The sequence below is a fragment of the Filicampus tigris genome, chromosome 22, assembly GCF_054856515.1.
Source record: "Filicampus tigris isolate MCC_2025a chromosome 22, RoL_Ftig_1.0, whole genome shotgun sequence".
In the NCBI taxonomy this organism is placed as follows: Eukaryota; Metazoa; Chordata; class Actinopteri; order Syngnathiformes; family Syngnathidae; genus Filicampus; species Filicampus tigris.
The window spans coordinates 1,159,462-1,175,371 of NC_141238.1; the positions used below are offsets into that span (position 1 = coordinate 1,159,462).

The 15,910-nt window shown below is 46.9% G+C and overlaps 3 protein-coding genes and 1 long non-coding RNA gene across 11 annotated transcripts; 2 read left to right on the forward strand and 2 right to left on the reverse strand.

Annotated features, from left to right (window-relative positions):
* Window positions 1-141: 141 nt before the first annotated feature.
* On the reverse strand, window positions 142-5,727 carry LOC147126365 (calcium-independent phospholipase A2-gamma-like). Of its 7 annotated transcripts, none has more exons than XM_086023102.1 (11): window positions 5,572-5,727; window positions 5,115-5,297; window positions 2,592-3,458; window positions 2,363-2,512; window positions 2,095-2,246; window positions 1,939-2,033; window positions 1,681-1,852; window positions 1,531-1,588; window positions 1,175-1,369; window positions 917-1,112; window positions 142-831 (listed from the first exon to the last, which is right to left on the reverse strand). In XM_086023102.1, the coding sequence occupies exons 3-11, from the start codon at window positions 3,441-3,443 to the stop codon at window positions 557-559; spliced, it is 2,145 nt and encodes a 714-aa protein (XP_085879228.1). In that variant the 5' UTR covers window positions 3,444-3,458; window positions 5,115-5,297; window positions 5,572-5,727; the 3' UTR covers window positions 142-556. The 7 variants fall into 7 exon arrangements, with proteins under 7 accessions (XP_085879228.1, XP_085879233.1, XP_085879232.1 ...); XM_086023107.1 differs by having other exon boundaries at window positions 4,894-5,297; XM_086023106.1 differs by lacking the exons at window positions 5,115-5,297; window positions 5,572-5,727 and adding exons at window positions 3,777-4,201; window positions 4,351-4,582.
* LOC147126366 (uncharacterized) lies at window positions 1,700-5,612 on the forward strand. Of its 2 annotated transcripts, none has more exons than XR_015084877.1 (3): window positions 1,700-2,233; window positions 2,308-2,780; window positions 2,861-5,612. It is a non-coding gene; the product is annotated as an uncharacterized LOC147126366 (long non-coding RNA). The 2 variants fall into 2 exon arrangements; XR_015084878.1 differs by having other exon boundaries at window positions 2,323-2,780.
* Window positions 5,728-6,387: 660 nt separating the features above from the next.
* Window positions 6,388-8,274, forward strand: LOC147126367 (dnaJ homolog subfamily B member 9-like). Its single transcript, XM_086021996.1, has 3 exons — window positions 6,388-6,534; window positions 6,825-7,071; window positions 7,297-8,274. The coding sequence occupies exons 2-3, from the start codon at window positions 6,855-6,857 to the stop codon at window positions 7,725-7,727; spliced, it is 648 nt and encodes a 215-aa protein (XP_085878122.1). The 5' UTR covers window positions 6,388-6,534; window positions 6,825-6,854; the 3' UTR covers window positions 7,728-8,274.
* Window positions 8,275-8,978: 704 nt separating this feature from the next.
* Window positions 8,979-14,334, reverse strand: akr1b1.2 (aldo-keto reductase family 1, member B1 (aldose reductase), tandem duplicate 2). Its single transcript, XM_086021994.1, has 11 exons — window positions 14,186-14,334; window positions 12,597-12,842; window positions 11,243-11,410; window positions 10,985-11,101; window positions 10,841-10,918; window positions 10,590-10,712; window positions 10,005-10,111; window positions 9,861-9,942; window positions 9,711-9,794; window positions 9,552-9,634; window positions 8,979-9,459 (listed from the first exon to the last, which is right to left on the reverse strand). Exons 2-11 carry the CDS (start codon window positions 12,777-12,779, stop codon window positions 9,417-9,419), a joined length of 1,068 nt encoding a protein of 355 aa, XP_085878120.1. The 5' UTR covers window positions 12,780-12,842; window positions 14,186-14,334; the 3' UTR covers window positions 8,979-9,416.
* Between the last annotated feature and the right edge of the window lie 1,576 nt (window positions 14,335-15,910).

Here is a 15,910-nt window from a genome sequence, read left to right on the forward strand (position 1 = left end):
CAAACGAGGGCAAAACAAGATGCGCGGCGACTCACTTGAATCTGGTGCGCGTTTTTAAATGTTTCACTGTATGCGCACCCCTGGTGGTAAGAGCTTGGAGCAGATAACTAAAAAGATGGTCAAACGTTTGGTGAAAGTAAAAACTGTCAACAGTTTAATTAAACTCTCACACTGTGAAATGACTCCTATGATGACAAAATGTGAAATTGACTAAAAGTTCACGTTTGATTGAAATAAACATCACATGAAATATTATTTACATGTCGTGAGGTTAGGAATGAACACTTCCAAAGTCAAGGTTTTTTTTTTTTTCCACCTCGTTTGGTGTTAGAAACAGCCAACGGCATGCACTCGTGCAAAAAGCTTAATGTATTCAAGTCACTATTCAACCAATATTTACAGCTTTTTTTTTTTTTGTCACGCCAATGAGAATTGAGCCTGCGCCATGCAGGGACACAAGCCTAGGTCAACGCATGCTAGCGGCTACGTTAAAATCAAGTTATGAAAGACTGTAAACGATGAATTGCATTGCGGCCGTCTCGCCCGACCAGACGAGTCAGAGTTTGGAGGCGAAAGGAGGGCCCTCGTACATGTCCGCCTTGAGCTTGGCCCACTCGGCCAGTCTCTGGACGGCGCTTTTCTGCCGAGTCAGCGCGCCGGCCGCCGCGCGCAGCTTGGCCTCGTTGCGCCGCAGGTAGCCCTCGCCCTCGCCCATGAGGAAATTCAGCTTGTCCGCGCGGCTCTCGTTGAGCGGCACGTCCTCGCTCATGTAAGGGTTGAAGCGGAAGTAGGTGTCGGGCGGCAGGAGGGCGTCCAGCATGGTGTGCACTTCTGAGCAACGCATGACAAGGCACACTTGACTGAGCTAGGAACGAATGACTCGTCTTTGCGCTTCTTATTCCACGAAATAGGCTACCTTCGGTGTCGGTGGCACTGCTGATGACGTTGGTGAGCTTGTCTCTGAGGCTGGTGTAGGTGGCGGCGTTCTTCCCCGCCACCTCGTGTCGCCCGGTGCCCAGGGAGAGCACGCACTGCAGCGGCGTGTCGGGCCACAGGCACTTGCACTCGTGGATGGCCAACGCCGTGGGGTTGTTGATCAGCAGGCCGCCATCCTAGAAGAAGAGGGCGAGACACGTGAGAGAGCCGAAGCGATTGTCCGAGCCGCTTGTCATACCTGGTGCAGATCTTTGCCAAGGACGTATTCCTGGAAGTAGCCCGGTGCTGCAGACGACGCCCGGATGGCTTGCCACATTTTGTATTTGCAGTCTCCGAGGTAGTGCGACCTCACTCCTGGCATCAGCCGGTAGTTCCTGAACACAAAGGCCTTCAGAGGCAGGCCCCTGTTCACCAGGGTGCTTACCGCTGACACCTGGTGGACAAATAGGATATTGAGAGAAAAAAAAAAAGAAATTAAGGAAAATAACACTCTGGCGCCATCTTGTGTCATCTTGGTGCAGTGTATTGGCTACGCAATCAATGTTCATCCATCTTAAGGCACCACCGGTATTCAGTTGTTTTGTGAGGACTTACTTTGGGACAATTTGGATCTCTGGCACTTTCAATCATGCAGCCCTCACCCATGCGCTCCCTAAAAAAAAAAAAAAAAAAAAAAAAAAGACATTTATTTCGGACAAGATGGCGCTGGATGTGAGTCAAATTAAAAAAGTACAAAGCACTAACTTGAGGATGTTTTCCCAGATTTCACTGTCGTAGAAAGCGTGGCTCCAGCCCATCTTGACGGCCCCGACGATGACGTTCTGCTTGAAGACGTCCGAGCCCAACTTCCTGTACATCTGCTCGCACTCTTCCAGGGGGATCTGAAAAATCCCCAGCATGAAAGCCAGGATGGCACCTAAAAAGCAAACAAACAGAAGCCTACTGAGCCAAGAGGATATTTGACTTTATCCGTCGGGATGGTGACGGACACACGCAATTCACCTGTGCTGACTCCGCAGATGTAATCAAAGAGCTGGTGGACTCGTTTTCCGGTCAGGTTCTGCAGTTTGAGGAGGGTCTGCAGGGCCAACAGTCCTCTGTGGCCAAAAAGCAACACATGAACAAAAAAAAAAAAAAACAATCGGGGAGACATTTTACCTTGTCCCCCCTCCATCTATGGCCAGGACCCGGATCCCTCTGCCTTTCACCGGCTCGTTGTAGCCCACCAGAGCCAGCGACTCCCTCACGGCAGCCTGGAAGCGGAGGTCTGTGGCCTGACGCAAACGCAGCAAGCATGGTATAGCTTTCTCCTGTAAAATCGATACAAAAAAAAATATTATTTGAACTCTCTTTTGTATGTCTAATTTTTAGTCCGAAAATCAACAGGGGCTTTGCTGAAAACACTTTCAAAATGATTCCTGCTCACCTTGATGGCCACGCCGCGCGTCTCGGGGAACTCCAGCAGGTGACAGCCGAGCTCCTCCACACGACTGGTGAGGAGCTGCACGTCGTTAACCCTCTGTAGGCCCTTCACGAGCGCTCTGGTCCGGTTGTCAACGCTCACCCTGGCTGTTATCTGCAAAGCGATACGCACAAGCACCAGCGTGAGAATCGGCCACTAAAATCCCTTCAAAGAACTGCATGATCTTGATGACCTTCTCCCTTTGAGCCAAAAGTTGCCGCTGCTTGGCCTCGTCTGCCTTCTCGTCTTGACTCTCCACGGAAGCCTCCGCCACACTTGCGGCCGGGGGCTTGTCTTTCTCCGCGCTTTTGGCGTCCCCTCGGAACTTGGGCACCAGCGGAGCGATGTAGCTCCCCACAAAAGCTTGCACGCTTGGACGAGGGTAGGACAGATAGTGGGTGAAGCCTTTTTTGGGGGGGCTGGGCAGACCCGGAAGGGACGGAGCTGTGCTTTCTGTTGCAGGGGAGTCAGACGGGGGTTTGGCTTCCGGGTGACTGAGGTCTTGTGATGGAGGCGAGGCAGCGGGTGCATCGATGCTCTTGGACGCTGCCGCCAAAGACAAAACGGGCTCATGGTCGGCACTTTTGCGAGCACTGCGCGGCTGGCGCTTGCTTTCTCCTTCCTCCTCGTGCGTGCCCATGCCAAAATAACTGTTGATGTGCTGGGCTAAAGTCTCGTATGTCTCGTCTATGTTGGTCGGGTGGAAGAGCTGTGCTGTGTGCTTTAAGGGCGAGACGGATCCAGACGCCTCTGAAGCGGAACTGGAACTCTTGGCTGGGACAAATGGCTTTTCCGCAGCTCGCGCTTCTTTCTTGTCATCCTGCTCTACACATTTCTCACCATCTGCATCACCTACGGAGGCTTCGGGAGACAATGACACGCCCAGGTCCTCGGACGCGACCTTCTCGGCTTTGACCAGAACCTTTTCAGCATGGGCGCCGTCCACCACGGGGTTGCCGGGCTTGAGACGGGAGAACTTGGAGATGAGGTCGGTGCTTCCTACTGCCTTGGTGACGCTGTCAAGTGTGGTCCTGATCCGCGACATGCGTCTGCCGGCTCACTGAGAGCAACAGGAGGGAGGAAAACGGTTAATCATTCCCATCCCGGCAGAATACTGTCCGAAAGTTGCAAATGTGCATTACTCATTTAATAATAGAAGTTGTTGTAATACAAGAGAGGCCTATAGGGGGCTCTGTCACATTTCTAATGCTCTTGGTAGTCATGGAAACAGCACAAGCAAATGAATGCCGTCGCTTCCTTTGACTCCGGACTAAAACCTCTGATAATATGGATGATCATCGTCCTCCATCTCGTCTTAATTTACCCGCCGAGTCGAGTATACTTGTCAAAATCCTGCGCGAGAGGGAGCGTGACCCACCCGAAGAGCACATCAAGTGGGTGGCAGCCCAAGACTTCACCGTGGAAGTCGGCAAAGAGCAGATCGCAGAGTATATTCGGACGTGGGAGCTGAAACCTCCCTGGATTTACAGTCTGGACTGCCTCTGCTCGACAGAAGATGAACATCAAACCTACTACCACTACCGGGCTCGCTTCAGCAGTCCGTCGTCGCAGAGGCCCATTCAGGGGACGGCGAGCGTCTACTTCGCCGTTCAAGTAACCAAAGTTGGGCCACAAACTGAGCCTGTCGATGTCCACTTTGTGGTGGAGTCTCACAGGTTGGTACACACGCCGGGGAGGACCCGCTTCACTGACAAGTGGCTGGTGGCCATTATTGAGAGGAAGGCTGCGCTAAGAGAGGCGATTAAATTTTGACGACACGGAATCTCGGAACAGGACGAACCACTAGAGAGAGACAGAGAGAGAGACACTCATCGTGTCACGGAACGCTGAATGGAAACCCACAACTAAGCCGTCAAAAGACCGCATTGGCAAACGGTTCTCAAATTACACACAGACAAGATAGCGAAGCCCACAACAAAGTCGGAAATTACCTGATGAAACAACAACACACGACAATCATTCATTTACTCGGTGTTGTGCTGCTAGCAACGTTAGCGCTATCACGAAAACAGGAAAAAAGACAGGAAATACGTAAAAGACGGCGCTTCCGTTGTTACAAAAATAACCATTATTTTAAAAATAATGCGCGTATGATGCGTACGGCATGAATTTAAATTGAATCCACAAAAGGAAAAAAAACAACATTTCGATGTTGCACGTTGGCATTTGGTATGCGCTACAGACAGTAATATTTGCACAATACGTTTATCTGGTTTAACCAACATATCCATCTCAACATGTTGTGCCTCTTTGATTCAAATTGTTTAGATGGCATACTTCTGTGTAATCTACGAAATGCGCTTCGCTAAATTTATGGAAGAAGCCGTAAGAACAGACACGTAACAACAGGTTGATTTACCGTAATGATAGCAACAGGCTAATGTTCAGACCGACACGTCACGTGCTGACCCTTTAAAACAAAAACCAAATCATTATGTCATCGACAACGACGAGCATATGAAAACTTTTAATACCTTGACACAATGCAAATGAGTCCGTCACCGTTGTTGTTGTGTGACTTAAAAGAAAAAAAAGGGGGGGAAAAAACATGCTTTGGGTAGCTGCCAAAGACTTTACAGTGGAAGTGGGCAAAGAGCAGATTGCAGAGTTTATCCAAACATGGCAGCTGAATGCAAGATGGATATACAGCCTGGACTTTCTTTACTGGACCGAAGAGGAGGACCTGACGTCTTACCATTACTTGGCGAACTTTAGCACCCCGTCGCCGCAGATCCCCATTCCCACTGCGGCCGGCGTCTACTTCGTGATGGACGTCTCCAAAGTCGGACCGCAAACGGAGCCTATCGATGTGCACTTCGTCGTAGAGTCCAACAGGCTGATGCACACACCCGGGAGGACTGAATTCACCGAAAAGTGGCTGTTGGACATTATAGAAAGCAAGATCGCGGCGAGTCAAGCAATGCGCAACTTATGCTGATGGATCCGCTTGTCGAGAGCAATCGAATTGGACACAAAGTTAACCTCTGAAAACCAATGTTGGGAAAGTGCATGAATTGCATTTGTGCAAAGGTGCCTTATCGAGTGTCTGCGTAGTGTACAAATTATCTCAACTGTGTTGAATGTACGTATGTATATATTTCACTGAAAATATGGCTGTCAAACGAAGTTCTTGGCTTCTTCACTGTACTCACTTTCTTATTTTCGTCAGTTTCCCATAAAAAAAGGTCAAGCATCGAAACACATTCATTGTCAAAAACAAATACAACACGACCAGCAGGCTACATTGTAAAACTAGAGAAAGGTTCTATAGAGAATAAGGACGTTCTCTTGGTACCAGCCTGTGCATATCAACATGGGTAAAGTTGACCAATACTGTTAATATGGTCATGAACATGGAAGTTCACTCCATTTCCACACCCCCTAATATTTTGAACACCGACGATATATGTAATCTTCCACAATTCCATCCAAATAGGTAGGCAGATGTAATCTTCCACAATTCCATCCAAATAGGTAGGCAGGTGAGGATGTTTTGCGTTGACAGGTTATTCAATGAAACACGCACTTTTTTATACTAACGTTACACTATGCAAAAAAAACGCCAGGGGGAGACAAACTTTCCTTGACCTTGATTTGAACGTCATCGCTTTCCGTAAACATCCGGTTCAGCAAACAGCTTTTCCGGTATGTATCCATACTATCACTAGGCGAAATTTGAACTGATTTTACTGTACAGTTTTTTCAAAAATCTGAGGCAAATTCTGCGAAAAATACAGTACACAGTACAGATATATACAGTATATGTATATCTATATTTATAGCTATCTATATCTATATATGTCCATACATCATATTTATATCCATCTGTATGTAATGCCGACCAGCTGGAGGACGACACGCCTTTTCTGTAAGACGAACCAGGAAGTATTTGGAAATATACCTCTTGAGCCATTTATGTTACGTGAAGCTACGTGGACAACCTCGACCAATCAGAGGGCTAAGAGTCACGGCGTTCTCGGAACGGACCAATAGCGTTGCGAGTCGTGGTGCTCGGGCTCAGCATCGTATTTTGGTCAACAAACGGTAGCTTGCGGTTTCGTATCAGCTGGAGCTGTCAGCACTCGGCAGTGGCCCCGGCTTCTTCGGTGACCTAGGTAAGCCGCACTGAATCATTTAGATCGTAATTACTTAACAACTGTTTAAGAGCTTTATGTGGAATTTAGGATAGCCAACCGTCCTCATTTTTTCTCCAAAATGGCGAGTGAGTTGTCATTTTTTTGCAGCCTGTAAACGTCTCGATTCGGAAGGGCGTTTTAAGACTACACATAATCAGTTGGCTAGAACTCTTCTTGAATCGTATTCTTATTATGCACGTCTTTTGAATTCTTTCTAAATGTATTCGAAGTGCAAGACGCTATTAACAATGTTGTAACGTCTCCTAAAGGTGCCCAACAAAAGAAGCCCCGAAGCAGTCATGGCCACGGCGCAGTGCGTGTTGCTGCTCGCCTTTCACATCTTGCTCATCTCCGAGTTCATTTTGGCCAAGAGGGACTACTACGACATCCTGGGGGTGCCCAGAGACGCCTCGGAGCGCCAGATCAAGAAAGCCTTCCATAAGCTGGCTCTCAAGTACCACCCGGACCGAAACAAGGGCCCGAACGCCGAGGCCAGGTTCAGAGAAATAGCTGAGGGTAAGGAACTCTTTGCATTCCAATGTGGAGCAGGAATGTTGTAGTCAGTCTGAAAATTAGCCTGTTTTTTTTTTCTTTCTCGGGTGACGTCACAATTCGGCAAAATTCACAACGGGCTTGCATACAACTAGGCAAACGGCAAAAGATTTGATTTGGTTCAATTTCAATGAGACGCAACAACTTGCATACAAGCAAACAGTCAATGTCTCCTTTGTCTTACCTCAGCGTACGAGACGTTATCAGACGACAAGAGGCGGCGAGAGTACGACCAGTTCGGCCACGGCCCGTCGGCTCACGGCGGCCCAAGCGCCAACTACAACTTCCGGCAGCACCACCGCTCGTTCAACGTCGACGACATCTTCAAGGACTTTGACTTTTTCGGTCAGCAGCGACACTTCCACTCCCAGCATCAAGCACACCAGAAGAGGTTCTTCCGCGAGGCCTCGGGGAACCAACAGAGGCGGCCCTTCGGAGGAGGAGGAGGAGGAGGGGGGGGACTGTTTGATGACATGTTTGAGGACTTGGAGAAGATGTTCTCCTTTAACGCGCACACGAGCAGGAGCGACGGCAGATTCCAGCACTCAGCCAAGCAGCACTGCAGGACAGTGACGCAGAGGAGGGGCAACATGGTGACCACCTTCACCGATTGCTCCTGAGGGTATTCACACAGACTGACGGACACTTCTGGGTTTGGTTTGGAATTTGAATGCTAATTTATCACGTGGCTTTTGGTGACTCTCAGTATGAGATTTGTATTCAAGGAACAAAGTGGGCTTTCAGTCACCCCCCTATTAGGTCAGCTTGTTGACTTGCTCAGGAATCGACATCAATCTCGTGCTTTCTTTGCTTCAACTGGGGGGGTTATTCTTTGTGAACAAGCCGGGACTGAATAAGACACACGTTTGAATATCAAACAAAAAAAAAAAAAAACAAAACAAGCACTTTTTGCTGGAGATGTTTTTCAACATTTTCATGTCAAAAACAAAAACCTCAAGCTGATCATGTGCAATACTCGGCACTTTTTTGCTCTTCATGTTGCCTATTATGCATAGACAGTGCTGTTTCAATAATCATTGTCTACATGTCTGCACTTTGCGCGCGTGTGTGTGTGTGTGTGTGAGCGTTGATGATTGATTGGACGATGCTTGGAAATGGAATAAAAAAAAAAAAAAGTTGCCATAGGACATGGCTCATTACTCTTAATCCGTGTCTGATTGTTTCTACAGTAAACTTGCAAGTGGCATTACTACACAAATGTTCCGAATAATAATAAAATGATTATAATAAAGTAGTATACATTTGTAGTTCGGGGAGAAATCTTGGCCAGCTCTGATTTGCTCGCTAAGTTAAAAAAAAAAAAAACTATGGCCAGCAGATGGCAGCATTGGGTCTCTTTTGGAGGAGCTCACCTGTTTCAATAGAACGTGAAAACCCGGACACCATGAACATGGTGGATCTTTGAGAATTTGATCATTGCAAGCAGCCATGTTTAATCGATAGTCACAAAAGTGAAATGATGACGGAGATTCTTTTCAATTTAGAAGTAGAATACACATACACGCAAGGCACGCATGTACACACACTACTACAGACTACTACTACTACTAAAAAGCATGCAAATAGTTCCAAGTTTGGCGACTCATTGTAAATGCGTTATTTTGCCATCAAAAGCACATCTTCATTGTTGCGGTTGGCATTTTATAGAAGAACAGGACCTTTCAGATGTTCAGTCAGTGTTGTGCGCAAAATGTATCCTTTCGCAAAAAGCTTATTTTCTGCGTTTTGGCGGTAGAAACAAACTTTTTTGTGTGATGAAAGAAGTCAATCTAACCTTTCCTATTTGACGTAGTCATAAAACACAACATTGTGTGAGCCTTGAAAGATGCTCTTAACTGGCTGGCACTCAATCGGTTCTCTTATTTTATTTATTTGTTAAAAACGTCCAGCAGTGAAAGACGACAAAACCCAATACGTGCTACGATAATTACTTGATTGTAACATCCTCCTTCGCGGCGCTACTGACGCTCCCGACGGTGGCGTTCAGGGACCGATCCCGAGCGCGCGGCTTTGGCACGCACGGGAGAAGTGAAAACAAATGAGGCAACGCCATCACAAGTAGCACGCGTGACTCAGCGATGCCGGCAGTCACATGTGCCACATATGACTGGGAAATAAAGGGAAGTGCTATAAATGCAATCACGGGGAAAATGTATAGCGCTACATATTGATACACCGCAAACTCGCTTAGCCCCTTGCCAACGTTTACGATAAATCGAGCGGTACATATTTGACGGTCAAGAAAGCTGCCCGTCTTTTCGCAGCATCCAGCGTGCCAATTTTCCACATCAGAACTCAGCGTGGAAAGGGTAGTCCTTGTGCTTCCCGCTCCTGAAAGCCAAAGTCAAACCACTCGTGAAAAAAAAATACAAAATAAACGCCGCACAACAACGAAAGGCTTGACTTGATTTCCAGGCACTCACCAATGCATCCCGCAGACTCTCCAGTTCTGATTGAATCCCAAAATGGTCTTCATGTCCTCGTCGCTGAGTTGGAAGTCAAACACCTGCAAAGGTTTCCATCAGAGCGAGGGGCGAGGCAACGAGGGGACTGTTTGCAAATATCGGAACGGTTCCTCGCACCTGGAAATTCTCCTGGATGCGCTGAGGCGTGACCGATTTGGGAATCGCAATCACGTTCCTCTGGATGTGGAAGCGGATCAGGACCTGATTGGAGAGCCCGAGTTGAGAACAAATCGTCGAGAACGGACGCGGCTTTCACTGCGGCTGTACCTGAGCGGACGTTTTGTTGTGCTTCTTGGCTATGGCCGTGATATTGGGATGGTCCAAAAGCGAAGGGTCGTCCGGTTTTGCCCTGCAACGCACGGCCGGCGGTGTTGGTCAGGCGTGTTAGTTTTGACGAGAAGCGAACCATACCAGGGTCGGTCGGGGGAGCCGAGGGGACTGTAGGCGGTCACGGCGATGCCCTTCGAGTGGCAGTAGCTGATCAGCTTCTCCTGGCACAAGAACGGGTGGCACTCCACCTTCAGGCACAAAATGTACAAGCCAAGTCACCATGCGGGGAGGGATCGGATTCGGCGCTACTTCTTTTGGGGGCCCTCGTAAATGTCCCTCGGTTGAGTTGTGACTGCAAGACGTTTCTCAAATCTTGTTTTTTTTTTTTTGGGGAGAATAAACAGAACACAAAATGGTCGCCATTTTGGCAATTTTTGGACAAGGGCTGCAGGGCGGAGGGGAAAATGGCAGCTAAATCTAATACACGGCCAGATCAATCCAAGACGGACAGGGTAAACATCGGCCTAAGCTAATTAGCCGAGCCTTCGGGGTGAACTGCATCAAATTCAGGGGAATGAGAAAATCTTTTATTCTTCCTCCTCCGGCTGGGTAAAAGCATGACAGACTACTACCCTTTCAGAACAGCACCATTTTGATAAGGAAGACTCTGCCATTTTTATAGAAAAGAAACATTATTACGGTTTCACATTGTGTGTGTTGGTGTACCTGGTTATTGGCAGGCTTGTACTTGAGGCCCGGCTTATTGAGGAGACGCTCAATCTGAGCCCGGTTGAAATTGGACACGCCGATGGCTTTGACCAGACCGGCATCGACCAGCTCCTCCATCCCCTAAAAAACAAAACATTTACTTTTCTAGTTTTTTTTCACCCCCAAAATAATCTTCCATTTGTGTGCTCTGAGGCGCTCCACAGGGCTCTGTTCCGGATGCTTTTTTTTTTTGGGCAAACTTAACTCACCTCCCATGTTTGCAGGTAGTCTGAATCATCAGCAATGGTTTCGTCGTTGCTGTCCAAAGGAAATGGGTCGTCCCCAGCCTACATAATTACAAAGAGATGATTTTACAAACCTATATCGAGAACAATAACACTTGCGTCATCTACCTTGAATCCCATCGGCCAGTGCACCAGATAAAGGTCGAGGTAGGCAAGTTTGAGATCGCGCAGGGTCTTCTCACAAGCTTTCCGAACCATGGACTTTTCATGGAAAGTGCACCACAGCTAAGGGACAAAAAATATGTGGTGTCGGAACATGAAGCGGCATCCCAAACGGCACCGTTTGCCGGACTTGAACTTCCGTTTGGCGGCTTCGTTGCTGACCGGGACCGGGAATTAGGACTGCGATTCGACAAAGCAACTTACCTTGCTGACAACGAAAAGGTCCTCTCGCTTGACGACTCCGTCCTTGATCATGGCCTGGATTCCTTCGCCCACCTCCACCTCGTTCCGGTAGATGAAAGCGCCGTCGATGTGCCGGTAGCCCGCTGAGATGGCTGCTTTCACCGCCTCAGTCACTTTGCCAGCTTCAGACTAGAAAACAAATGATTGCTTCTTGCGTCTTTTCTGTACCTCGTGAGGCGAAAACCTTCAAACATGTTAACTTTTTGCCTCGAGGCTCCATGAAACAAAAGTCATTCACACGACGAGCACCCGGCACGGCAGCGTGTGGCGGGCTTGAAGCGCCGCCGCGCTGTCTTCCCTCTTCTCCCATTGGCCAGCTTTTGCGGTGAGAAAATAAGAATGCCCCCCGTAATATTGTATTTTACAAAAATATACAGTCATGACATCATGAAAAAGAAATGATTTTTTTTTTTTTCCTAACACAGCATAAAGAATATATCACTGAGTCGTTTTATTGACTGTCCAAATGCGATGCTGCATTGTTTCGGTTGAAATATCAGTTGCTTTATAGGTTTTGTTTGCATTTCCCATAATGCATTCGGATTGACCTAGAAAGCCGAGGGATGAGCTACATGATAGTTTCAACAATTCTAGTTTGACATTTGCTTTGACTGGGTGTGGCATTAAACAGCGTGAAGGCTCTTTTAATTGTGTGCCAAAGTCTTGCTCATAGTCAAGTCGAGTTCACGGTAACATTTTTACTTTAAGTTCGCCCTCTCAAACGAAGACCCAAATAATTAATCGAAAAAAAAAACAAAGAGCAGGAATTGCTTGGTTGCATTGAAAAAACTGCACACATACACATTCCAAACTCAATTGTGCCGCAAACATGAAAATAAAACATGTAGTTATTTATTTAACCTCAACGCCAAAATATGAACGTTTTCTGTATCGCTAGCTAGCTCAATACGCGCATCAAACCATGCGTTCAAAACAGAAAGTCAAGAATACGCGATTACATGGCGATGCGATGCTGATCGTTTTGTGAATTATATGCGCCCATGTCTGCATGTTAGCGCTGTAAGGTGTCCAAAAAAAAAAAAAAAAAAAAAAAAATCACATGACATGGCGAATCCCGAACGAATCCGCTCGCATCTTTCAACTGTTATCTCCGAACGAGACGTATTGGATTAGCATCAGACACGGTTAGCTTTAAGAATCACAACGATTTATCCACACGCACTATTATAATGTCACGCAGCCAGTTGATTTCGGACGCGTTACGCAACTCCCTAAATTTAACTTTGGACGGCACGCCTGTCTTTTATCGTGCATTTCCACCCTTCAGTTGCAGCCACAGATGTAAACGACTCACTTTCCACGTCCCCAGCCCGACGATGGGCATGAGAGCACCGGAGTAGAGCTTCAGGGATGTTGCCATTGCTTCCGAAGGACGAACAAAGCTTTCAGCTTGGCTGGAGTGTGCAACAAGTGGACTGGTTTTGTGTGTGTGCGTGAGTGCGTGCGTGTTTGTTCGTGAGTCGCAGAGGGCAGGCATCGTCGATCGATTGGTGATGCCTTGCAGACTGCTCCAGGCGTGAAATCAAACAGTGCCGTGATTCTGCGATTTCACACACACAGAGAACAAGTTACACACACACACACACATATTTCACACACATGGACTATTATGTTTTAAATGATATTATCATTAATAATAATACACCCGAATGATATGAAATACAGTACTGCTAGATGACGCTGGTGATTTATCACGCCTGAAACATCCTTTCTGACGTTCATGCTTTCGCCACAAGAGGGAGACATTGCACCAGCCTTGCTTTTGGGTCCTTTTATGGCAATAGATTGTGACTTAACACGGAATATAATCATAAATATCACTCCCTTTGACATTTGGACGTGTCTACTTTGTTGCGTGATCAAAGGAGAAGTTTTTTTTGGGTGCAGAAAATGCTCATAAAGGAGAAATATAACAAAGGAGAATGAAATGTTGACAGATGCAAAAACTAAACAAAAACAAACAAAAAAACATCTCAGCATCCTGCAGTTTAACATGGCATGTGGGGAAATTCAGTAAAGGAGAATTATTCATAATTATGATGACACCACTACCTCTACAACTACTACTTCATCTAGTAGTTTTTCAAAACAGATGTCTGGGAAATATATAGATGCCCAAAAATGTGCAATCAATATAAAAAGTTCTAAAACAATCTTCTACGACTGTCAGTCCGTTTTTTGTGGACAGCAAGTAGCAATACAAGGCAAAATGGACGCCCTCGAGATGGATAAAAACGGTGGATTTTTCTGCTTAATTCACATTCCACAAACACAATATTATGCCATGTTTAGACTAGTGGAGACACATTTTTCACTTCCTCTTTAAGTACTGTCACTATTTTCTGATTTTAGATTAATTTGTTTGAAAACAAAACAAAACAATATAACAACAATCAGGTCCAATCGTGTACGTGTAATAATACAATGAGGTGATTATACAGTCAAGATTTTTTCTTAGCAGCATAACAGCCTACTGGAAGAAACCAGAACAAATTGTAGTGATGAAAACGAGTTCGACAACTTAATTGTGCTTCTTTGTTGGTATGCACACATCAAACAAGTCATTTCTTGTACTACTTGAACTCCTCCTGGCATGCGGCTGAATCAGAAGAATACAACTGGCACAGGTAAAACGGGTTTGTTTTAGCGCGGGAGTGATGAAAATGAGAAATGCGAACCAACTTTCTCCCCTGGCACGCACACACACATACACACTCAGCCAGGAAAGGGTGGGTTCAAATCTGATAAAACCTTTTGTTACCGTTTGTTAACTGAGCCAGGGGAGTGCTATACGTATATTTTTTGGGGAGTGAAAAAAAAAAAAAAAAAAAAAACATACAAAGGGAAAAGTTGCAGGAGCCGGCCGGCGGTAGTGCCGCGTACCTCACAATGTCTCCTCTGATCTTCTCGCCCGGCTGGACGTCTGCTTCTCCGGGCCCTCTTGCGCCTCTGATCTGACTTCAGACAGCCTCCAAACTGTCAAAGTGGCTCCGGAATCAAACGCGGTCACACGGTGGCTTCATCAAAAGACCAAGACGCCACTGACACTGTTTTGTGCAGGGCAAGCATCTATTAGAAGAAAAGGAAAGGAGGGGGGGGGGGGGGGTGACCATCTATTTGAACATGTGAAGTGGCTCTCCAGAAGAGTTTGAACACAAGTCAGCTCACCTTTCCAACAGGAGCCTTAATGACACAAAGTGCCATTCGACAGACGCCAGGGGTCGACAAAACACAAGGCAGGCCCTTTGTTGGGTTGTGCAACTTTCTGTCGACTGTTTTTTTTTGACAGGGCACCGGAGACGGGAATTCACACAAAGGTTATTCCCACTAAATATCAGTCGAATTTGACTGACTGGGTATGTAGCCAAAACGCATTTGTTTAATATTCAATTCAACCGCCATGACTATTTTCGTCGCAGTTAATTTGAATGTACTTTTTTGCTCTGCGGGATGTCCGTATTTCAAATTTAGCACAGGAAATCCCATTGAGCATGTTTGCGTGCGTGCCTTTTGTCATCTCGATTTGAAATTCCCTTGATGCTATCAAATGTCCTGTCACCCATCATAAAAACCCAACTGAAAAGGGAGGCGTCCTTTGTCAGGCCCTTCACATCAGTTTGGGTCTTGATTGAGCACTTGGCTCTCAGGCGTCGCCCGGAGGGAAACAACTCATTGAGAGCTTTTGAATTTGCATGCCGACACACGCATGCCTGTTGCTTTGGCCAGAGCGGCGGGTGCCAAGTGTCCATCCGGCCTCCTCCATTTTGTACCTCATCAACCTTTAACTGGTGTGAACAAACACCGCTGCGGTCATTATGCAGATTGCGGCGCCCCTTTTGCGCAAATCGGCCAAAAACACAAAGTTGAACAGGCCTAATCAGCTATGCGACGAATTCGAAAGCCAAGCCTTTATTTTTAGCTTCAAGCGGCAATAATAATGCCGGGGAGGTGCTAAATGATCACAAAAATGAGATGAAATGATTCCAAAACTTTTTTTTTTTTCACCACAGTGGTAAATTGATGAAAAGATGAGAAGAAACCAGGTCAGGGAGGCCCATAGCAACATTAAAAGCTGCTGCGGGAATTTCCGGCTGCTTAGTACACGGGAGAGGGAAAATGGGCCCACGTTTTCACGCAGTGGTCTTCTCACTTTTGTTGCACACCGTGTATGACTCTTAATCCGTCAATTGGCAGCGAGCGATCAATGCGCATCGTCGCGCTCGTCCTCGTCTGCATCGGGGCCGTGGCGCGCCCATCGCGACTCGCCGGAATGAAAGCGATTCGGTCTGGAATATGGGTCAGTTGACGCAATCGCTCGCCTTTGCAGCCAGCTCCAAAATGATGCCCGGCAAAAAAGAGGAAACTGGCCTCGCTTTAAATCCCCGGGCCCTTTCACTTGCCCATACTTCGAGGAATCGCCAAACGTAAACAGTAGCTCATCGAGACGCGCAACAGAGAATCCTGCCCAACCACAGGTAGCTAACTTTTCTTTTCCCCAAACTGAAATAACGCTTCTCTTACATCAACTGCCTTTGTTATGTGTATCACACCTTGAAAATGCCGCGCAGTAGCTTTACCACGGAGCCGCCTGTAATATTGCACCTATGA

Excerpts from the sequence above, each read along its gene's own strand:
- LOC147126365 (XM_086023102.1), bottom strand. The coding sequence starts at position 3,443 with ATGTCGCGGATCAGGACCACACTTGACAGCGTCACCAAGGCAGTAGGA. Across the intron at positions 2,513-2,591 it reads TTTTGGCTCAAAGGGAGAAG|ATAACAGCCAGGGTGAGCGT; the intron begins GTCATCAAGATC and ends ATCGCTTTGCAG. Across the intron at positions 2,034-2,094 it reads ATAGATGGAGGGGGGACAAG|AGGACTGTTGGCCCTGCAGA; the intron begins GTAAAATGTCTC and ends TTTTGGCCACAG.
- LOC147126367 (XM_086021996.1), top strand. The coding sequence starts at position 6,855 with ATGGCCACGGCGCAGTGCGTGTTGCTGCTCGCCTTTCACATCTTGCTC. Across the intron at positions 7,072-7,296 it reads GTTCAGAGAAATAGCTGAGG|CGTACGAGACGTTATCAGAC; the intron begins GTAAGGAACTCT and ends GTCTTACCTCAG.
- akr1b1.2 (XM_086021994.1), bottom strand. The coding sequence starts at position 12,779 with ATGCCTGCCCTCTGCGACTCACGAACAAACACGCACGCACTCACGCAC. Across the intron at positions 10,919-10,984 it reads ACTGGCCGATGGGATTCAAG|GCTGGGGACGACCCATTTCC; the intron begins GTAGATGACGCA and ends GTAATTATGTAG. Across the intron at positions 9,635-9,710 it reads GCATCCAGGAGAATTTCCAG|GTGTTTGACTTCCAACTCAG; the intron begins GTGCGAGGAACC and ends AAACCTTTGCAG.